Source organism: Pseudonaja textilis, chromosome 10 (genome assembly GCF_049901715.1).
Source record: "Pseudonaja textilis isolate UNSWEBS1 chromosome 10, rPseTex1.2, whole genome shotgun sequence".
NCBI lineage: Eukaryota > Metazoa > Chordata > Lepidosauria > Squamata > Elapidae > Pseudonaja > Pseudonaja textilis.
In genome coordinates this window covers 16678646-16702698 of record NC_141999.1, presented here as the reverse complement: position 1 = coordinate 16702698, position 24053 = coordinate 16678646, and the positions used below count along the sequence as shown (strand labels likewise).

Here is a 24053-nt window from a genome sequence, read left to right as displayed (position 1 = left end):
TCTGCTCGCTCGCCCGCCCTGCCCCGCTCCCCCTTCCAGGAGCGACAAACCGAAAGAGACGCCTCCCTAGCGCTCCGCTCGCTCCCCGCTGGAAATGTCCGGGTTTAATTTGGATCTGGGGCCCGCCAAGGAGCCGCTCGGCTTCATCAAAGTCCTGCAATGGGTAAGTTGAGCAGCGGCGGCGACGGGAGGCACCCAGCCAGCCGAGCCCGGGCGGGCTGCTGCGGAGGGCCCGCTCCCTCCAGCCGAAGGGACGGAAACGTAACGCCAAAGGAGGAAACCGGGGGCGCCACGCGCGACTGCAGGGCACACGCGTGCAATCCGGGCTCTGCCATTTCCCTCGGGCCTCCCCCGCGCCTGGGTGGGAAGGATCGGGGTGTTTTTGGGGGGGGGGTTGCAGTCGGTTCCTTTCCCCCCGGTTCCCCCCCTCCCCCCGTTGTCCCGAGCCAAGATCGGGTGAACTTTCCTCCCTCTCTCCCGCTCTGCTTGCACAGTCCAGCGCCTCCGCCTGCATTTTTTCCTATCTCTCCCCCCGCTTTCCTTTCCGTGGTTCTCCCCCCGCACCCGCCCGACGGATTTATAAACACAGGCGTGGCCTCCGGGCTGCGAAGTTGAATGTTTCGATTCCTTCTAGGAAACTTATGGCTCTTCCACACCCCTAAATCCTCCGGCGATCTATTTTTGGGAATTTTCCCTCTCTCTTCCCGCCCCCCCCGCCCCCCCGCTTCCCTCAGTTGCATAGTTGCGCTGTCTTCGCCCGCGAGCCGACGTGCCTAAGCCGTGGAATCTGCGGCCAGAGATCCCGCGATTCGAAAGGGTCGCTCCCAGATCCACTAGTACAGATTGCGCCTGAATCGGTTGGGTTTCTTTTCTCCCGCACTCGCCCTCCCGCCCCCGTTTCAACGACTGGCTTCTTTCCCCAAGAATACCGGATCCAAAGGGCCCGTTAAGTTGCTTTAAGGAATCCAGAGAGGCTTAATCGCTTAACATGGGATCTTTAGCGGGGGGGGGCGTTTTGCAAGAGAAAACGATCGTGGAGGGGGGGGGGGGAGGTCTGATCTCCGGGGCTATGGAGGAATGAAATGGGCGCCTTTGCCCGAAGAAGCTATTGTATAAGTTTATTCCTGGGGAAGAGAGCAAAATGGCACCTCTGTTTCTACCGCTTCCAGATGGTGCCCCGTTCAACGGAATTCTAGGCCTTGTTTGTATTGCTTGCACTGTAGTTTGATTTATTGATGATTAAAAAAAACAAAAACCAACCTGGTGTGGATTGACTGCAGGGTGCAGCTAGTTACACAACAGAAAAATAGTCTTTGTAGCTCAGGTTTGAATTGTGGAGTCCTTGGTACACGTGGGTCCTCAGCCTATGACCACAATTGACCCGAATCGAAAATGTATGTCCTTAAGCAAGACATATCTTGAGTGAGTTTGAGCTGTTTTTTTACCACTTTTCTCGCCACGTTAAGTGAATCGCTGCGGTTCTTAAATTAGGGACAAGGGGTTTTAAGTGAATCTGGCTTCCCCATTGACTTTGCTTGTAGGAAGTTTGCAAAAAGGGATCGTGGGACACCGCCCCCTCCCAAGGACACCTGCACCCGTCATAAATGCAAGTCAGTTGTCAAGCATCTGAATGTAAATCCCCTGACCCATGGGGGACGCTGCTGCGGTCATAAGTGTGGGAAATGGTCCTAAGTCACCTTTTTTTAGTGCCAACTTTGTAACTTTGAACGGTCACTAAATGAACTGTTGTAAGTCGAGGTCTGCCTGTACTCTCTGAGCTTGGTGGTTTTCTTGATGATGTTTCATTACAAACTCTAGGTAACAGCAGATCGTTGGAGATGTTGCCTAGCTGGGCAGTGAAATATCTGTAAGAGGCTCTGAGTGTACCAAGGACTCCATGCAACAGTTCAGATCAGGATTTTTCAAACTTGGCAAACTTTAAGATGTGTGGACTACCACTCCCAGAATTTCCCAGTCAACAGTTGAAATCCAGACATCTTAAAGCTGCCAGGTTTTTTAAAAAAAACACACACACATTGGTTTAGAAACAGGGTCCCCAAACTTGGCAACTTTAAGACTTGTGGACTTCAGCTCCCAGAATTCCTCAGCCAGCTATGTCCACAAGTTGCCAAGTTTGGAGACCTCTGGCTTAGAATATATTGTGGGGGTCAGCAAATATTGTGGGCAAAAAAACCCCCCAAGAACATATTGGTTGGGAACATGCAGGAAAGGCCTTCATTTTGCAGTGGATGGACAATGGCTAAAATGATGGTGATGATGATATCGTGAGGAAAGATGACTGGTTTAATGATTTTAAAAAAATGATTTCCAGGGTCTGAATTCTGGGAAAGAAAAGCATTTAATGAAATCCCCAGTGTTTACTTCTAAGGGAATTTGGGGTGACCTTAAATGCATATGGATTGATATCTCTCTCATGGAGTATAGTTTACATTAAGGGTCACTTGGCAAGTTTAAGACTTGTGGACTTCAACTCCCAGAATTCTGGAGTAACATGACTGGAGGAGGAATTCTGGGAGTTGAAGTCCACAAGTCTTAAAGCTGTCAAGTTTGAAGACCTCTGGTTTACATCATCAGATTCTTTAACGTTGCACTGCCTTAAAGTTTGTAGTACAGTTAATCTTCAACTTATAACTGTTCATTTAGCGACTGTTTGAAATCACTGAAAAATGTGAATAATAACTGATTGGTCACATGATCAAAATTCTGGCGCTTGACAATAATTAGCCTTTATTTAGAACTTGATCGCTATTTCTGATCTTCCCAGCTGGCTTCCAACAAGCAAAGACAGTGGGAGAAACCAGATTCACTTAATGACCGCTTGATTCATTTAACTGTGGCCAAAAAAAAAAAAAGGTTGCAGAATCGGGTGGCTTACTTAATGCTAAGTCTTGCTTAGCAATAGAAATTCAACAGAAATTCTATTCCAAATTATGGTTGTAAGTCGAGGGTTAGCTACAGATAAACAGTTTAACAAGGAAGAACTCTCAAAATGGCCAGTTCTGCCTAGAAAAGTAATGTGTTCAAATGCTTCCCTGGGTAAACAACAAATGCAGCAAACCTGACATGTCCTTGCTGCACCTTTGAAAAGCTGTACAAATAAGGTTTGTGAGAAAAGCATTTGAGCATGAGTAAGAGCTTGATACGCCCAAATACCCGAGTACAGTATCTGATTGTTGATCATGGCTTTGATGGGATTCTGTTTTTAATACTAGATTAATTTCACAAGCCTTTCAAACAGAGCAGGGCAGGAATTGCAAGTGGCGATTGGTAAATGCTATCTTAAGGGAAGCCTGAGATGCTAGATTTAATGTCGAGCTTGGTCCTCCATCATATGCAGGGGTGTCAAAATGGATTTCTATGAGGGCCGGATCAGCATTGTACTTTTCCTTCGTGGGTCAGCAGGGTGGTAGTGGGAGACAGGAGGGATGTTTTCGGACTGGACGGCCTCCTGCAGCACTTTGCCAGCCAAAATGAGGCATGGGGTGGGGGAAACCACACGAAGCCGCTTCGTGCCCCATTTTGGCCCGCCAAGTGCTGCAAGGGGCCACCTAGGCTGAAAACAGGGTGCTGGTGTGTGTGTGTGCAATGCCCCTTGCACCCCCTTTTGGCTGGCAGAGTGTTGCAGGAGGCTATTAAGGTAAAAAATGGGGTGCCGGGGTCTCATGGCCCCCCCCACACACCCCGTCTTGTCTTCCAGAAGCACCGCAGGCCATTCCTTTGCTATTTCCAATTGAGATATCTTTCAGCTCCCTCTCATATGGCTAATGAGGTTAGTGGGAATTGCAGCCTTAACTCCTTCAGTGGGTGTGGATGCTCAACTGGCTGAGAATAATAATCAGGATGGAAGTCCACCATGGATGATGAGGGTCCTTCCTTTTTTCCCATGGCCAAGTCATGTTGGGGTGGTGGTGGTCTTTTTCAATAATTTGGAAGGGGCATGCGTAGTTAGAGTAGGTGTAGAGTGTGGGTGTCAAAATCAAGGCGTTCCAGCAAAGCTCCATTCCAATCAGTAACTCCGAGACAAACATATCTGAAAAGCACCTTTATTAGAATAGCCCCTGGCGCATCTGTGGAATCCCGAATCTAACAGTTTTGGGGGGCTTTCCACAATTTCCCAAACGACAAATCCATCCCGCCTTGATCGTCATCACATCACATGGCCCAATCACGATCCGTCCAAAAGTAAGATCCTGAGCCATATTCAATGGCCTTGAACTAAGAAAAGAATTCTATTTTGTCTACCTAGAGCTCCTTAATTGAAATCACCCCCTCCCACTTTCTCAGGCTATGTGGCAGCGTGGAATATGGCTTCCAAAGATGACACCTGGGGGTTGGATCCGGCCCAACAGGATGTTTAGATCTGGCCTGTGGGGCTACCCAGAAAACAGCAAAGGACTGGCCCGCGGTGCCTCTGCCAGTGAAAACAGAGCTCAGGAGGGCTGCTTGTAGCTCTCCCCAGCTCTGTTGTCTCTGGCAGAGGGTTGCGGGAGGCCATCGTAGCCGAAAATGGAGCCGTTTTTGCTGGTTTTGGGGCCGCCACAGGTGCCCCGAATATGAGTGACATCAAGCCGGCCACACCTACATGACCACGCCCCCCCGCCCCCCCCAGGTCAAACACAACCCTGATGCAGCCCTCAATGCAATCGAGTTTGACACCCCTGGTATAGAGGTAGGATGTGAACCAGATGTTATGGAATTGTTCTGGCTAGAGAGATGGGGAAGCTCACAGCCCGGGCTTTGCCTTGTGCTGTAAGGAAAGAGCTGTATCATGAGGAGAATTTAAGATGCAGCTTGGCAAGAGAAGTTGCTTTCAGTTTTTCTTTTTAAGTGAGAGTTTGCTTTTATTTTTGCTATGGGGTGGAAATGGGAGAGGCCTAATTAGAAGCACATTAGAAGTGGGTGATGTTTCCTATCCAGGGAGAATTTGCATCTTGGCCAGGAACGATCTGGAACATTTTTAGATAAATGCATGATTCATTAAACCAGTTATCATGATTTAGAGCCCATCATGGCTCACTCTAAATTTAGAGTAAACCGTGCTGGGCTCGAAATCATGATATTGATTTAATGAATATTGATTTGCATTAAGTGTTCCAACCCTTGCTTTATTAACAGTAGAGGGGAATTAAAAACACTGAAAGGGAAATGGAAGAAAAAGTGGTCTGATAGCATTTTTACTCTGCTTTCCATGAGATTTTGTTCTTCATCAAATCTCATGTGCATAAAAACAGTCACTGCATAACAGGAAGCTTGTTGGGGCTGTGCTTGTATTATTTCGCTTCTGTAGGATGCTGATTAAATATGGGTGGCAACCCCCAGTTGTTTGGGGCTCCATGGGGGAAGCACAATTTTTTTTCACACTTGAGGTCCACTCTTGAAATTATCAACAGTTGATGGTACCAGGCAAAACTGCACTGATTGTGGGATTCTTTTTATTTCTGAGTCTTGTCATGTATTTGCAGTGGCGCAAGTGGTTAGAATGCACTACTGCAGGCTAACTGCTCACATTGCCAGGAGTTCGATTCCTTCCATCCTGACCGGCTCAAGGTTGACTTGGCCTTTCATCCTTCCAAGGCTGGTAAAATGAGGATCCAGATTGTTGGGGGCAGTGTGCTGACTCCGTATACCCCTTAGACAGTGCTGTAAAACAGGGGTCTCCAACCTTGGCAACTTGAAGCCTGGTGGACTTCAATTCCCAGAATTCCCCAGCCAGGTTTGCTGGCTGGGGAATTCTGGGAGTTGAAGTCTTCCAGGCTTAAACTTGCCAAGGTTGGAGACCCCTGCTGTAAAGCATTGTGAAGTGATATATAAGTCTAAGGGCTATTACTCAGTGGTGGAATTCTACCGGTTTGACCGAGCCGGTAGCAGCAATGAGCAGGGGAGACCAAACCAAAGCTCTCTGTTGGGCCCCCCTGCTCTACCCTACTCCTCTATATCCTCTGCTTTTGAAGCGCAGCTGCTTTGCGCGGTACAGCAATTGCTGTGCGGCAGCTGCTGAAGCGATAGGGAGAGTGCAGGATTGCAGGAGGCAAGTCAAAACGCCTCTGTGCCTGTGCAAAGTGCATGTTTGGCACGCACACGGACACAAAGTATGTGCGTGCATGCAAAGCGCACCCACCAAGCCACACCCACTGAACTGGTGGTAACAATTTTTGAAATGTACCACTACTATTGATTGCTATTGGTGCTGTCAAATTTGAGGTTACAATCTGGCACCAATTTACAGAATCAAAAATAACAGAGGAGGAGGGGATTTTGGAGGCCTTCTAGTGACAGTGACTTGATGCCCGCCCCACTACAGATAGGATCTTGCCCATTACAGTCAAAAGTCAGGATGACCATTAAATGAATCACCTCACTTAATGGCCCTGCTATCCTTGTTTTCCCCAATGCATTTGTTAAATGAACATATAGTCATTAAGTGGAGCCTGTTAAATGAATAGTCATTAAGTGGAAACTGTTAAATGAACATATGGTCATTCAGTGTAGCCCGTCATGCCTAATGGGTGGGAAAGACCCAGGAGGACCTATTTCAAGGCACAAGCCCACCTGTCTCGGGCCTCTCCCTATCCCCTGAGATACCCATGTTCTACTTCCCACACCTTGGGGTGCCCACAGCCACTGGGGCCTCTCCACTCCTCCAATCACAAGTCAGGGGTTGCTCGCTTACTTTTCAAAGATCTTGAGAGATCGGGAAGTTTTGGATAGAGAAGGAGGGCAGGCTCTTTCTTGTTCTGACCCAGCTCCCCAAACACGACACACCCTCTGACGTGAAACTCAAAAGATTCCTTTATTAGGAATGCCAGCAGCCCCGGCAAAAAGTTTATCTCGCAGGCTAACAAGTCCATCTGGCCGGAAGATGAATAGTTGTCTGTCACACCTATTCATCTCCTCCCCCCCTGCCGTTTATCCCAGAGCTAGGATGGGGCAGCTGTGGCTTTTTCATCCCAAGGACCAACCCATAGATTTCCACTGCTCTCCTCTCCTCTGCCTTTTGAGCAATGCACACGTCAGACACTCGACCCAGCTGTTCCTCCTCTTCTTCATCAACCACCTCCAGATCTGGGGACTGTTGACTCTCCATCTGAAGGCTAACGATGGCCTAGGCTCTGTCTCTGTCTCTTTCTCTGTCTCTCTCTCTCTCTCTCTCTGCCAGCTCTATTCCTCCTCGTAGCTCCCAGGTTTCCCTGATGCTGACCCTGACTCCCATGCTGCCGGCTCCCCTGATTTGGCTGCTGTAGGGGCTGGCGGCCAACAGGCCTCAACAGTTCTCTAGGGTTAGTTGTAGGACCAGTCTGGATCATTTCAGAGTCTCTACACCCATGTAAGAAACCTAGGTCCACCCCCACCCCCCAACCTTGAAATCCATTGACAATTATCTATCTCCAGTTCGCCTTTGCCGGTTAGTATCTCAGTTTCTCGTGTCTATGTCGTCGCATGAATTTGTATTTTTGAACTCTGTCCTGGCTCCTGACTCCTTGCACCGGACACCAGATGGCACAACCTCACGCGCCCAGAAGCTCTTGTCAGACGGGCGGCTATATTAATTGGACAGGTAGGGAGACGGGCAGAGAGCTAGCCAGCACAGATTCTGTTTCTGCACTTAGAAGTTTGAGGAGCAAGCTCAAAAGATGTTGTTTCGGCACAAATGCCCGGGAGAAGAAATTCCAAGGAAAGTGATGATTCTGAGAAGATGATACATACCTCCCACATGATCATGTTAGGCTAGAATTGTTCCAGGAAACATAATGTAAGAATAATTTTGGTAGATGAGGCCTCCAGGCAAGCATTTGGTTTCTCTCATTGACCAACCAGAGACCTCTGGCTGCTGGCAATGGAGAGAGGGAAGAAACAAATCCTTCTGTTGTTATTGTTCGCTTGGTAACCGATATTTGGAAGCCTGCGGCCCTCAACATAGATTGAGTGTCACAAAATATTTTAATCGTTTCTGAAATGGAAAGAGTTCCAAGTTTTGCATGATTTGGGTTGCTCTCTGCTGCCCTTTTTCCAGTTGTATTTTTTTTCCCGCTTTTTTTTTTAGGGTTTGGCAAAGAGAACTATTCAGGATTATATATGCGCTGCAGATTTATGGGTATATCCTGCAACGTAAGAGCATTATCTTGGCATTTTTTTTCTTAAATCCCTTCCCTAATGGTCCCTAGTATGGAATTTGCTTCTTCTAACAACTACTGCATTGAGCTGATTTCTTAACTGTGCTGTCCACTGTGACCCCAATATCATTTTCCTGGCTTGTCAGAGATAGTTCAGACTCCACAATCACTTGTTCTAACCTGAACATCACTGGCTTTGTACTTAAACTGAATTTGCTGTTGGAGCATCCTCTGCAGCTCTTCACAATCACAGTTGATTTCCCCACTCTGAATATAGGTAGTCCTCCACTTACGACCACAATTGGGACCAGAATTTCCATTGCTAAACAAAGAGGATGTTAAGTGAGTCATGTCCAATTTATCGACCTTTTTTGCTATAATTGTTAAGTGAATCACTTTAGCTGTTAAGTGAATCTGACTTCCCCCATTGCTTTGCTTGTCAGAAGCTGGCTGGGTAGGTTAGAAATAGCAATGACATAACCACAGAATTGTAGGACATGACCAGGCTGAGCCCGAGGGAGGAGTCAAATGCGTCATCAGCCTCAAATCCCTTTGCACTCACAAGTCCGGCCCACCTTGAATTCCTTTGACTCTTATGTATCACCAATTTGCTTGGACCGTTAGTAGCTCAGATTCTTATAGAAAACGTACACATGCAAGAAACCTTTACATTCATTTGAACTGCCTGGATTTCCTGATTTCCTGCGTTTGACTGTCATTGCAATCATTGTAAATACATACCGGTTGCCAAGCTCCCAAATTTTGATCACATGACCATACGGAAAGCTGCAATGGTCGTAAGTATGAGGACTGGTTGTAAATCACATTTTTCAGTGCTGTTATAATTTTAGAAAGTCCCTAAATAAATTCGTTTTAAGTCAAGGCCTACCTGTGGTTTGATGTTGTCTAAACATTTGGCGGGAGTATCCACCATGATCTGTACATCATGGTGAACAGCCCAGAGGTAAACAACCAAATTCTTCAAGATTTTAATGAACTAAAAGTTGACATCTGCAGGATTTCATCTTGCATCCCAAGCATACCCAAGGAAGGAATGGATACAGATGCAGCAATTATTCCTGTCCTCCTTTAAATTTTCAGCTATATAAAGCTGGACTCACACATTGCATAAACATCCAGTGCAACCTTAACAAGTTCTTTGAACCCAAGTATTTTGATTTGTAAATCATAGCTCATGACAGTGGTATGTACAACCCTATCTACTGGCATACCTTGTTTTACTGCTTTTTTTAAAAAAAAAACAAGATCTATCAACAGTAAAAAGGTTATGACTTCTGGATGGTTAACATTTTTTAGCAGTAAAGTATTTCAGTTAAGATACATACGGGGTTTTTTAGTCATAATGCTAATTTGCACTTAATGGATTACAGGATAATATCAATATAACTTGTTTATGCAATGGGAAACCAAAACAATTATGTGACTTGCCTTATTGTGATATTGCTTTATTGCAATGGTCTGGAACCAAACCCACAATATTGCTGAGGTACACCTGTACATATGGTTGATGAGTTCCAGCAAACTATGGATCAATAATAATTTGACAAATGGAAAGACTGTCTAACTCTTAGTGACAATGGTTAAAACATTTTTAAAAACAGAGAATAATACAAAAAAAAAACTCCACAAAAATATCACAAGACAAAGAAACAGTGATGGCAAAGAAAATAAACCCAAAGGGGAATATGAAGGAATAAAAGAGTATTAATTGTCTTCTTCAAATATACTGTTTTCTTTTAAACAGAAGCTAAAGTCATTTACCTAAAATACTGCACTAGGGGACCAGACTGCCTTTTGTCTTATTCTAAAAATGAACTTTGCTTTAAAAATTATTGGGCTATTTTAAAATGATAGATCATTTTGTTTATTTTATTTATTTATAGAAACATGATTTTCTTTTTGCATGCTACGCTGGATGACTCCAAGGAGAGAATAATTTACAAAAAAAAATGAAATTAATAATGATAGGAAATAGTCTATGACACTTCAGTTGGATGCCAAAATTAATTTTTAAAATGGGGCCGAAGCAAAATGATGCAAATTGGTTCTGTATTTTCTCCTGTGGTCTGAACCTTTTTGTTCCCAAGAGAAAGATTTCAGGAAGAATGAAACCAGGAAATACTTGTTTGTGTGAGTTCTTATATACAGGTAACCCTTGACGTACAACCACAATTGAGCCCCAAATCTCTTTTGCTAAGCAAAACATTTGTTAAGTGAATTTTGTTCCATTTTACGCCCATTCTTGCCACAGTTGTTAAGTGAATCACTACAGTTGTTAAGTTAGTCACACGGTCATTAAGTGAATCAGGCTTCCGTACTTCGCTTGTAAGAAGATTGCAGAAAGGGATCGCATAACCCTGGGGCACTGCAACCGTCATAAGTACAAGTCAGTGACCAAGAGTGTGAATTTGGATCACGTGACCATGGGGACGGTACAGTGGTCGTAAGTGTGAAAAAACGATCCAAAGTCACTTTTTTCAGTGCTGTTTGTAACTTTGAACAGTCACTAATTGAACTGTTATAAGTCAAGGACTACCTGTAGAAACGGTAGATTTAGAAGTCCCTCTAATGCAGAGGTGTCAAACTCGATTTCATTGAGGGCCGCATCAGAGTTGTGTTGGATCTCCGGGGGCCAGGGTTAGGGTGGGCAGCATGATGTCACTTGTGTCAGGGTGACACCTGAGCAGTCTGCCAGCGAAAACAGGCTCCGTTTTTGGCTGGGATGGCGTCCTGCAACCTGTCAGGGAAAATGGAGCTCGAGGGGGCCATGCAAGCCCTCGCAAACACCAATTTCGGCTGGGAAAGCCTCCTGCAACCCTCTGTAAGCAGAAACAGAGCTTGAGGGGGCCACACAGGCTCTCGCAAACATCGTTTTCAGCTGGGACAGCCTCCTGCAACTTGTCAGGGAAAATGGAGCTTGAGGGGGCCATGCAGGCCCTTGCAAAGTCCATTTTCGGCTGGGAGAGCCTCCTGCAACCCTCTGTAAGCGGAAATGGAGCTTGAGGGGGCCACGCAAGCTTTCGCAAACACCATTTTCGGCTGGGACGGCCTCCTGCAACCTGTCAGGGAAAATGGAGCTTGAGGGGGCCATGCAAGCCCTCGCAAACTCCGTTTTCGGCTGGGACAGCCTCCTGCAACCTGTCAGGGAAAATGGAGCTTGAGGGGGCCACACAGGCCCTCGCAAATGCCATTTTCAGCTGGGACGGCCTCCTGCAACCCTCTGTAAGCGGAAACGGAGCTGAGGGGGTGGTGTGCGCAGCCCTTGGAAGCTCCATTTTCACTTGCAGAGGCACCATGGGCCAGTCCCTCTCTATTTCCAGGGTGGCCCCATAGGCCAGATCTAAGTAACCTGCGGGCTGGAGCCGGTCCCCAGGCCTTCTGTTTGACACCCCTTCTCTAATGGTATTTCAGGGCTATTCACAAAAACGTGGCTGGGTCCTTAGGCCTCCATATGTGGAGATTTCTAGGTTTGCTCTTCTGACGTGTTATCATCCAAATGGATCTTTTGTCCTTCCACTAGCAGCCCAAGGTGTGGTTGGTTGTGTTCGATTTCAGCGCTTCTATTCACATTGGGTAATAATTGTGTAAGCCTGTGGCAGAAAGAGGAAGTTCGTAACAACAGCACAAGGAAATCAACAGAGCCAGAGGAGAAAATTCTTCTCTTACCTTCTCCCTTTAATCCGTAGGACAATCCTGACTGGAGACCATGAATAGTTCCTGGGTTGACTCATTCAACTTTCCATTGTTCTTTTCGTTGCCCTTCAGTTTTAATTCCAAACTTCAACCTTTTGGAGAGGGAAGATTTTGTGCTAAGCAATAACTGAAGCAAGTTGTAAAATGTTGCACAACAGGTTGCTGGCTTTTAAGTATGATCATTACTTAGGGAAGCGGGGGGAGCAGGCTAAGATGTTGAAATAGCAACCTTGGCTTTTCTTTATAGGATTGAAAATGTGTGTTTCAGGAATTTCTGGGTCTAATCTCACAAATTTAAAATGAAAACGACCTGCTTTAAATTAGCCTGGAGGGTCATGTGGATTTTTTTTTTTTTTAAGGTACCATGTTTTCCTGAAAATACGACCTACCCTGAAAGGAAGTCCTAGCTTGATTTTTACATGTGCATCCAATATAAGCCCCCCCCCCAAATAAGCCCTAATTAAGATCCCACCCACTCCAGAGTGGACGGGTAAAAATTAAGCTAGGGTGGGAATGGGGAGGGTAGAGCTGCCCTACTTCTTACCTTTGGATAACCAAGTTACAGACCGATCCAGAGCTCTGTTATCGGTTGCAGAGGCCTTCAGGAAAGCCTTGCCAGCTGCAGAAGAAATTCCTGAAGGCCTCTGACAGCAAAAAGGAGGCCAGGGGCAACATGTGCAAGTGAGGTTAGTCAGTGGATGACATCCCCCGAAAATAAGAGCTGGCGCCTTTTTTGGTGGTAGAAAAAAATATAAGATAGGGTCTTATTTTCGGGAAAACACGGTACTATATTGGAACCCAAGGAAAAGTGCATGAAGTCTTTTCCTCATTAAAACAGCCATGTCATCTTCCAAGCTCACGAAGAAGAAAACATGGCTGCTTTTTAGCCATTTAAAAAGAATTGCTTTGAAAAATGTTTCAAAGACCTCTCTGGATTTGCACAGCCTCAGTCAACAGGAGACTATTTTCTGGATGTTCATCTCTTTCACTATAGTTTGCAGTCAATCTGAACAGCTTGGTCTTTCTTAACTGGCATGTAGTTTTGACTGTGTCCTTAAGAGCACTGGAAAACATGGGAGATAAATTGGACTAAAAGACAAATTGTGTGTCTTTTTGCAGTGATAGGGAATCCAATGCTCTATGTCTTACAAAGCCAACTCACTTCACAAGGTTGTTGTGAGGAAAATAGGAGGAGGAATATATTCACCATCTTGAGTTGTTTATAAAAATCATAGGGGGTGGGGGGAATAGATACATAAATAAAACTAAATTTGTATTAGGTTTGATAAGGGCTTTGATAACATCTTCCACAATTTGAAAATTACTTTTTTCCTTGTCATGCTGCAAACATTAATGTTTTGCATTAAATTTTTAATACGGTGGCACCTTGGTACATTTTGACACAAAAGTTTGTCCCAGTACTCATCATTTGTTTGGTACTCAACACACAAGCTACAACTTGTCGATGTTAGCTTCTTTATGACTCATTACGTTATTCTTTGTGGGAAACATTTGTTTGGTGCTCATTGTTTTTAGTACTCATCACACTTCCCGGAACCAATGAACAATAAGTACCAAAGTACCACTATATATTTTTTGGGGGGGAGGCATAAATTATGGGGTGAATCCAGCCATTGGAGTTTATATCTTAACCATGTGAAAACTTCATCAGTTTGCTAAACTATACAAGGTGTGAACCCACGTCTCTTGAAGTTCTTAAGAGATCTCCGTTGAAGTGATTCAAAGGATGGGTCTTCAACCAAGCTTTCAAAAGACCTGAAGTTTGGAAGGTGGTTCTAAAGAGCAAAAAAGAATTCTAGATTGTGCTTGTGAAGACGACCAGTACTGTGTTTGCCTCTGTCTCTGGAAAACATCATTAACATGTCACTTTTCTCCCCGCTTTTCAATTTCTCATAGATATTCTCCATTTTTGCCTTTGCTACCTGTGGTGGATACAGTGGGAAAACATCTATATTCCTCACCTGTAAAAATAACCAAAATATCACATGGACCCGGGATTTCTTCTATCCCTTCAGGTGAGAGCATGGCACTTTTTATAACCCACCTGGTGGTTCTTGGGTGTATCTGCCTGTGATCCAAGAAAAGTTATTGTTGGAGATGACAGTTATTTGTAGAGATAGTAACGTTGTGATAGAGCTGGTGTTGGGCCAGTCCTGCCCTTTTCCCCAATCTGCCTTGTGTGGTTGCTGCTGGGGGGAAATTGGAGGTTGGTGAAGCCATCTGGAGTTCCTGGGGGAAAGGCAGGATCTTGAATCAAATAAATGAGCAAATAAATATTTTTGTTGGAGAGATTACAGTAATCAGGACACACATGGTTACAATATCCTGTGGCAGCGGAATATTTGGAAATAATTCTCACTCAGTTGCACATCCCCCCCCCCCAAAAAAATGATGGAAGTTTTACTTTCATCATCCATTTTCAAACACTTCTTAGCAAGCTTTTTCCTCATGTCTGGTTCTATGGAAAGCATTTGCTATTGGGAGGAAAAAAATTGCTTCCAATCTGTTTTGTTCCCAAGTGGCTGAGTACTAGGCAGGGAGTCCTCACTTACCGACTCCTTGTTCAGGGACCACTCAGAGTTGTGCCGAATGAGAGGGTCTTGCAACCGGTCTTCAAAGTTCTGGCTGTCACACCATCCCCATGATTTGGGCACTTAAACAACAGTTGCAGTACCTGACAATCGCATGATCGCCTTTCGTCCCTTCCCTGCCGTCTTCCCATGAGCAAAATCAATGGGGAAGCCAGCAGGACACAAGCCACTTTGATAAGACCTCCCAACCTCTCTGCAGTTGTGTAGTGTTATGCCTGACAACTAGAAAGATACCCCTTAGGTCTTTTTAGCTGCCAGAAAAAGGGAGCGGGGGAAAGCAAGGCATTCTTGAAATGCCTAGATAATCATCCCAGCATCCCAAAGTTGTCGCAGAAGAAGGTTATTGGAGAGCATGATGGATGACTCTTGGAGATGGATGTGTCCCATTGGAGAAGTCACATCCAGGGGGTGGGGGAAAGACCAGGGTCAAGGGGGGAATGTAGGATGTAATTTAGTATCGGCTGCACCCAGCCATGCGCCAACATGGCAACTTCTGATAAACCAATTTACTTTTCTCTGAGATGTGGCTAGAGACTTTTGATTTGAATGAGGGTGGACAGCAATCCTGGTCCCAATTGCCATTGTAACTTGAGGATTATCTGTGTCCTGCCCAAGTGTTCTCAGATTTAAATATAAAATCTTCTGCATAGAAACACACCTGATCTGCAAACACTTAGAGAAACTTGGATCAGCAAAAACATTGTGTGATGACCCAGGGTGGGATACAAAATGAACACAGTCACAAAAACAGACAAAGCCCCTTTTATTCCTTCACTTTGCTTCCAAGCTCCAAAAAAAACCTCCCACACGAGCAGTTACAAGAAGGAGGAAATGCCGTTTAAACTAAAAATGCCTATACATTATAAAGAGTAAAAAACAACACAAACCAGGCAAGATAAGGGCTTGAAGACATCCACAGATACCAGAACACACACTGGGAAGGGTGCCAAACTCAGAGAGGAACAATAAATTAGAGATATTTCCATGCTTTGTTTCCAGCACTCGCCCGTATGCATGTCCATCCTTTTATCCAATTGTCACAGCTGCAGCCCATGAAGAGGATCAAGGCCTTCTCCTCCCGAGTAGAGCACATCTCTCCCTTATCCTCTTCTCCCTGCGTGTCCTAGGATGGAGAGGGGATGGGCCTGGGTTCTCCTCTGACTGCCCAGCCGGCCTCTGCCCTTCCCCATCCTCTTCCACAACCTCCGGAGCCACACTTCCACTCCCTGCCGGCTGTTCCTCCTTTCCCTCAGAGTCAGCCTCCACCAGGAGCATGACACATTACTGGAGACAAAGAAGTTTCCCTCTTTGTGGGAACATATCCAGGTAGAAAAGGTGGACATTCCCAGCAAATCAAAGTTAGGTTGAAATTATGACAACGGCCATCACTTTGCAAGTCCTGCTCTTGTATACTCACTTTTGCACCTCTGATGTAAGTATGTAAATTGCAGTACTTGAGACATGACACGTATGCACAGACACACATGCACACATTCCTGCATGGACAAAAACACCTAAGTGTCAGCTTTTTCTTCTTGTCACCAGGTTGAGCAAAATCTCCTTTGGACCTCTGGAGCCAGGAATGAAATGCAACAATACTTGGAATTTGCCCAGCTACTTGGTGGGAGATTTCTCCTCCTCGGCAGAGTTCTTCGTCACTTTTGCGGTCCTCGTGTTCCTGTATTGTATCGCAGCCTTAATATTGTACCTCGGTTACATGCACTTGTATCGAGGTGCTGGAAAACTCCCTATGGTTGTAAGTCAACATAAACTGGCTTTTTACCTTGTTTTTCTATTATTTATAGCACTGGCTGAAGGTATGCATATTTAATGGATGGAAAACAACTATGAGTACCACTTATCCCTAAGATTAATTTATTGAGAGCATAGTTTTGTTTTTACTAATAGAGTAGAATATTTGTAGCTTGACATGAGAGGTCCTTGGTGCTCTCTGAGCTTGCTTGTTTTCTTGCAGACGTATTTCTTCAGTATGAATATATTTCCCTCTATTAGAAGATAAATATTATAGGGAAAACAGTTATTTTGAATAAAAGCAAGAAGAGTGTCCGTTTCAAGCAACCAGAGCCACTTGTAAATAGCTAATGTCAGCAACTTTATTGCCTATTATCTATGTTACAAGAATCTCACCAGACTGCTTGCCTTCCACTGGGAATGAGCAGATAAGGCTTCATGGATGTTGGAGGAGGTCAGGCTTATGCTGTTTATTGCTACGCAAGGACTCCAAACTAGAGCCTTGCTTTACCCCTCCTTCCAGCATAACTGGCAGTTCCCCAACAAACGATTACTTTTTTAAGCCCTAAGATTCACTTACTCACTCTTGGTGAATTTTGTTTAAACGTAGCTTTCCTCTCATCTCTGTCCATTGCTCTATGCCTTTTGTGAGCGTGTAGCACCCCAGCCCATGCCTAGGCAGCTGGATGAAATGGAACAGTGAACTCTGATGCTAAGAACAGGTCCTACATCCTTCAGAGAAATATCTAACCATAACAGTAAACCTTTCTTCTTCTTTTCTCTTGCCGCTGGATTCCAGGAACTGTGGTGAGTGTGACATCTTTTCTGTAGACCAAAAATACACAAGGCAGGGTCTGTGATAGATGTTGCAAGCAGGCCCACCCGCTCAAATTTTTTACATGCAGAAAATTTGCACCATTCCTTGGTCCATAAACTTTTGATGGACCCCAGAGTTATGATATGATAAATGTTAGTCCTTGGAATGATAGAATTGATCTGTTTGGATCATTTTTTTTTCTTCTGAAGCCTCTTAACTTTCCTCCTTCTCCAGGACTTCATCCTTACGGTCATCATTGCTTTCCTGTGGCTGGTCAGCACATCGGCCTGGGCGAAGGCGCTTGTCGACATCAAAGTGTCCACCGGACCCGGCATAGTTACTGTATCTGAATATTGTAATGCACAGCCTGGTTTCTGCCATTTCAATGAGATCAGAAGGATGGGATCCTTGAACGTGTCCGTGGTACGTAGGCCTGTGGTTCAGGAGGGGAAGGAACAGGTGGAAGGGGCACTGATATGAGGCTGCCAAAGACTCTCGGTCAGTCTCTGTTGGAGAGAGAACACTAGGCTAATAATACAGCGCTAATTGCATGTTAACTGAAACTAGCAGTAGGAAGAGTTGGCAATAAACATGAATGGGGAACCTTATCTTACGTTGACCTCCTGTTTTTTATGTTTCTCACTTTGTGACGATCACATTTATCTTCTAAGCATCAGCCTCCTGGGAATGGAGCAGAATTCTGAATTCAAAAAGGGCGGGGAGTGCCAGATCCTGTAAAATCTCCAGTCAAGGGTGGTATTTGCCGGTTCTCCGAACCACTCAAAATGTCCTCTTCTGGTTCTCCAGAAGTGGTCAGAATCTGCCGAATACCCACCTCTGGTGAGGGGGCTTGGAAAGGGAGCAAAGGGTAACTTCAGGTACTGGGAACTGCAGGTTTCCCAGGTAGGTCTAAATAAACCATCGGAAATAAGCGTATTTATTTAGGAACATGCCTGTCTGAGGTGTGTTTCGTACTAGAGCATGTTTTGGCATGCTTGAAATTTGCATTCATGTACAGCTCTTTTAAGGCATGGTGAGGAATATGAACATTGGCTGCTTTCCATAGGCACAACTTTGAAAACTTCCGTGCTCCAAAATTTTTAGAACTTTATGGTTTGGAAAGGTGGCGTGAGTTTTGTAGGGAGTACTGAAGCAGTCCTCAATTTGTGACTAGTCACTGTGACCATTGGAAGTTATGATTGACACTCCCACCCCCTCCAAAAAAGGTACTTACTTCCCAGTTTTGAAATTCCAATGCTTGCTCTGCCCCCTGCAGGCCTGTGATTGCATTTCAGGCACTCCGCAAACTGGCTCCCATTTATGGCTATAAAAAATGTCCCAAATTGTGGTCACGTGACTAGGGATGGCTGCAAATAGCAGCCATCCCTAGTCACGTGACCACAATTTGGGACATTTTTTATTGTAAACTGGCAAATACTTCCAGTTTTTGGCAAAAGCACCCCACGGCGAACAATGGGTTTAACTTAACAACCAGAGTGGTCACCTAATTATCATCTGTTAAAAATGCTTAAAAGTGGTCACTTGGTCACTTGTTTGCTATCACTTGTTTTGGTGCTGTTAGTAACTTTGAGCAGTCACTAAATGAACTGTGTTGTAAGTCAAGGACTACCTGTAGTTTTATACCGGTGGTTTTTTTTCAAACAGTTTTTAAGATGTGAGGGCTGAAGGATTCTGGGAGTTGAAGTCCATGCATCTTAATATTGCCAAGTTTGAAATACATTGCTATATAACATCGATGCGATGTCTCTTGTGATTCCCAGAAGTACAACTCTTAAAATATACGGGTGGTTCTTTGACTTACGACCACAATTGAGACTGGAATTTTTGTCGCTAAGCAATGTGGGCATTATCTCAGTCCACTCCCAATTTTATGACCTTTTTACCATGGCTGTTAGCAAATAACCTGGTTGTTAAACGAATCTGTTTTTGCCTGTTGTCTTTGCTTTTTAGAAGCCTGCAGAGAAGCTGCAAATGGTGATCCCATGACCCCACAATGACCATTTGCTTAACAGATGCTTTTTTTAGTTTTTAAAAATAAACTTTATTAAACATTAAAAATATATACATAATACAAAACATTTCATAAAATACGAAGCCAAAAAGGTATCCATAACCAATAAACATAAAAACAAACATTTCTAATTATTTAGACAGTGAGTTCTTATCAAACAGTTTTCCAGTGCTTGCTTCCTCTATCTGGTAAATACTCCTATCATAATCTCTTTATATTTTCCCTTCCCCATCTGTTTATTCACTGGTTTCTATCCTTTATCCAATTATACCAGTTTTCCCAAAGTGTATAATTTTTTTAGTCTTCCTTATCTTTTAACTTTTGGGTGAGTTTATCCATTTCCGCGCAGTCGTAGAGATCTTCTGGATTATCAAGTTATCCTTGGCAAACCGATGCCTTTTTAAAAGATTATAAAATTGGGGCAGACTTGTCACAACTTACGATCATAATGGGCAGGCTCCATTAGGCCCATAGGTTGCGGATTACTTGTATGTTCCAAATGAAAATGCTATTTTCAGAAATTTCAGTCAAGCTATATCAAGTTCTCAGTGATTCCAAAGAATTTCTTCTCACCATGAGGATGAGCCATGGTGATGCAGTGGTTAGAATGCGGTACTGCAGGCTACTTCTGCTGATTGACTGCTGCCTGCAACTTGGCAGTTCGATTCTGACAGGCTCAGGATTGACTCAGCCTTCCATCCTTCTGAAGTCAGTAAAATGAGGAGCCGGATTGTTGTTGGAGGCAATAGGCTGACTCTGTAAACCGCTTAGAGAGAGCTGTAAAAGCACTGTGAAGCGGTACATAAGTCTAAGTGCTATGGCTATTTAGTTATCTCATTTTCTGCATTTCCACCCACTCCTTTGGGATGCATTTTCTTCTGTGAGATAGAATTTCAAGATGGAGTAGTCTGTCTTTGGCACGGTATGTTATTTTGCACATCAAAAATATGTCATGTAACAAAAGACCTCTGTTGCTTAGACATGCTTCCTTTTCAGACAGAACTTGGCAGCTCATTCCAACGCTTTGATTTTGGTTTTATATCTTGTCCAAACAGGTAGTCCTCGACTTAATTGAGCCCAAAATTTCTGTTGCTAAGTGAGACATTTGGTAAGGGCCCCATTTTACGACCTTTCTTGCCACAGTTGTTCAGTGAATCACAGCACTTATTAAATTAGTAACAGGGTTCATAAATGAATCTGGATTCCCTGTTGACTTTGCTGGTTGCAAGGCTTGAAAAGGGGATCACGGGAAAACAGGACACGGCCACTGTTGTAAATATGAGTCAGTTGCCAAGCGTCTGAATTTTGATCACATGACTATGGGGATGCTGAATGGTGCAGTAGCCTAGAGGTAGAGTGCTCGCCTCACAATCAGGAGGATGTGAGTTCGATCCCAGGTAGTGGCAGATATTTCTCTATACCTGCTGAATGTAACTCTACATTGGCAACAGGAAGGGCATCCGGCCAGTGAACACTCAGCTCCATTCAGTTGCCCGGACTCCACCCCGCAAGGGATTATGCGGTCACTAAAAGAGGGTAATGATGATGACCATGGGGATGGAGTTATGGTTGTAAGTGTGAAAAATGGTCATAAGCCATTTTTTTCGGTGATGTTGTAACTTCGAATGGTCACTAAAGGAACTATTGTAAGTCGAGGACTATCTGCATTAGTGGAGTGATTGATCAGTTAATAACAGATCCCATCTCCCTCCCCATCTTTGCAGTGTTTGACTTTCTGTACTAACTTATTTATGGTTTTACTTTATATACAGTATTTTATCTTTTACGATAGTGTAAGCCGCCTGGAATTACCTTGAGGTAAGCTGGGCGGCCAATCGATTTTATAAATAAAATAAAATAAAAAATAAACGTTCTTGAATAAAGTGTTAGATCCCTCTTGTGATAGAAAAGAAATCCAGGATGTGTTTGTTGGATAAAATCAGGGGGGAAACGCTAGGCCAATTTATCTGAAATCATTTCACCATAATGAAATGCCAGAATGCTAAAGCAGATCCCGTAACATTCATCGCAACTTTTTGTAACTGGAGACACATTTTCTTTCACACGGATGCCAGCAGCTCATACAAGACCCAGGAGGGCCGTGCTGTCAAAATGTCATGCAAAAAAAAGGGAGCCAAATTTTATTTTTAGGGAGAGCATAGACTGAGCCTTTCCATTTTTATTGCTAGCTACTTTCCATGGGCTGAGCCTGTGGCAAGGCAAGGCGTATCTTACTTTCGTTTCCTGATGTGAAACAGCTGGCAAACAGCTCGCCACATGTTTTTAACCATCTGTTACCCAAATGTCGGTCCTGCAGTTCTGGGGGGGAATGAAGATGCCTCCTTGTGGTACTTCTGGGACCTTAATGCAAACCATGGTTTGCTCACCCCCTGGAAATACAACTATTACAGAAGTGTAAGTTTAGGCTCACTGGATTATTCAGTCAATGAACTCCAGTGTTGTGTCATTTTGCCTTCCTCTCTTAATTCATACACCACCTTCTTCTTCTTCTTCTTCTTCTTCTTCTTCTTCTTCTTCTTCTTCTTCTTCTTCTTCTTCTTCTTCTTCTTCTTCTTCTTCTTCTTCTTCTTCTTCTTCTTCTTCTTCTTCTTCTTCTTCTTCTTCTTCTTCTCCTTCTCCTCCTCCTCCTCCTCCTCCTCCTCCTAAGATTGCTTCTGCCAAGCAATGCCGGCATTAACTGAGTCCACACCCAATTTTATGAGCTTTTCACCAGGGTTGTTAGCAAATGACCTGGTTATTAAACAAATCTGGTTTCCCCTGTTGTCTTTGCTTTTTGAAAGTCTGCAGGGAAGTTGCAAGTGGTGATCACATGACCCCAGAATGCTGCTATTATGAATGCATTCTGGTTACCAGGCGGCTGATTTTTTATTACATGACAGACGGTTTGGCTGATTTTTTATTACATGACAGACGGTTTTACGTGCGAGGACCAGTCGCAAGTCACTTTTTCCACTGCCTTTGTAACTTTAAACAATCTGTAAATGAATGGTTGGGCGTCAAGAATTAGCTGGGATCCTAATTTGTGATAACATTCAATTATACCAGAGGTCTCCAAATTTGGCAACTTTAAGACTTGTGGACTTCAACTCCCAGAATTCTGGGGGTTAAAGTCCACAAGTCTTAAAGTTGCCAAGTTTGGGGTCCCCTGAACTGTACAATATCATCCATCAAATATATTGTTTAAAGGGGTAGCGAATAATACATTTCTGCCACTTTCTGGAGCAGAAATCAAAGCCTTTGGTTCCATTTTTCTGCTGGCTCATCCCATCCCTTTGAAATAAACTGGGCTGCTTAGGCCTAAAATTCTTGAACTTTTCCCGCTTTCTCTTTCCTCTAAGGTCGTCGGCTTCCTCAACCTGTTCCTGTGGGCTGGCAGCGCTTGGTTCGTCTACAAAGAAACCCACCTACACAGTCCTCCCTCCAGCGCTTTGCCGAACGCAACCAGTTCCCCGTCTCCTTCAGGGATGTGAAAGGCCTGAAAAGGCCTTGGATGTGGAAATAACACCTCTCGCCTCAGGATGATCCTCGCAATGGCTGTTCCCTCCCCTGTCCCTCCCCTCCTCCATGGTGTAATCGATGTGTGAAAAATCAATGGGTTTCACATTTTTGTTTTTTGCTTCCACGCCGAGGACAGAACCAAAAGTGACACCGTGCACGAGAAATATCACGTTGCATGAAAGCTTGTTCTCTCTGCGTTGAAAAAAAGAGGGTTCCTCTGTCTCGGGTTCGAAGACTCCGCCCTGCTCCCCCGTGTTGATAATAAAAAGTTGAGTGAGCAGCATTTCAATTGATTGAAGGCAGCTTGTCTTGTGTGTGATTAGAGTTGAGTTGTCCCTTGCTTAGTGTCACTCTTTATTAGTGTATGCTTCCTTAGAAGGAAGTCCCGCTGAATTCAGTGGGGCTGACTCAGCAGTGATATGCTACCGGTTCGGCCCGGTTTGACCCAACTGGTAATCAGCTGAGAGGAGAAAGAAGAGAAAAGCGCAGGATTGGCCCTCCTACCCACCCCTGAGCTTTTCTGTTCTTTATCCTCTCAGCTGATTGGCATGGCAGTGCCTCAGCTGGTGTTTGGAAAGCTGCATGCGCCAAGTGCACGATCACCAAACCGGTAGGGAAACTGGTAGAATCCCATCACTGGGCTGACTTGTCAGGTAAGCGTGCTTGGGATCTCCCCTCCAGATTCCCCAGAAGGGAGTCCAATTTTTTGCAGATCTTGCCTTTCTGGCGGCTGTCCAGAATGTATGAAACGCCTGGGATTTGCAGTCAGTTTAGGTGGAAGTCTAAATAACTCTTAACCCTTTGCATTTGTCACTCTCAAAAGTTCTTTAAATCTAGAAAACTTACAGTGCTAGTAGTTAGTTTCCTTCCCTTCCCCATAGTTTCATCTGCAAAGACTTGGCTAACATATGGCCCATGTGAGCATGCCACATATTATATAGTTAAGGTTCCCCCAAGTGCAGCACAACTTAATGCTTCACAGCTGTCTCCATTCCCTCCCTCCATCCCAGTTGTGGTGCAACTATTCAAAAAGAGGCCACTAAGTTGTAATCGTGAATGTTGTTGAATATTGTGATACCCCTGGGCAGTAAATCTTCCAGGTTGTATTTAATTAGCTTTTTAATGACACTTGAATTCAGATTAGGTTTTAGCTTGGCCTGGACTTCTCTGCTTCTTTTTACAAGCTGGAAGGAGGTCTCCTCAAATGTCACTCATGGGCTTAATGTGGCTTGAAAATAATGGTGCAACCTTAACAGGCAGTTAATTCTGCTGATGAATCCAGGGAACCTGCAGGAAAGGTGATGTCTGGTCACGGCTCCCGACAAGAGTTTTAATTTGTAGTCCTTCTGGCAGACAAGACATCCTGTAGAACAGAGATCAGCATCACTCAAGGCTGTGAATTTATGCTTCTTCCTCTTAAAATATGTTCGAGCCAAACCCAAAGCAAAACCTATATGCCAAAGAATCAGGGCTTT

General features: G+C 44.4%; 1 protein-coding gene across 1 annotated transcript; it reads left to right on the top strand.

Annotated features, from left to right (window-relative positions):
* Positions 1–29: 29 nt before the first annotated feature.
* Positions 30–22867, top strand: SYPL1 (synaptophysin like 1). The gene is made up of 5 exons (XM_026702399.2): positions 30–163; positions 13764–13882; positions 16004–16214; positions 17262–17450; positions 22419–22867. The coding sequence occupies exons 1-5, from the start codon at positions 95–97 to the stop codon at positions 22548–22550; spliced, it is 720 nt and encodes a 239-aa protein (XP_026558184.1). The 5' UTR covers positions 30–94; the 3' UTR covers positions 22551–22867.
* Positions 22868–24053: the final 1186 nt, after the last annotated feature.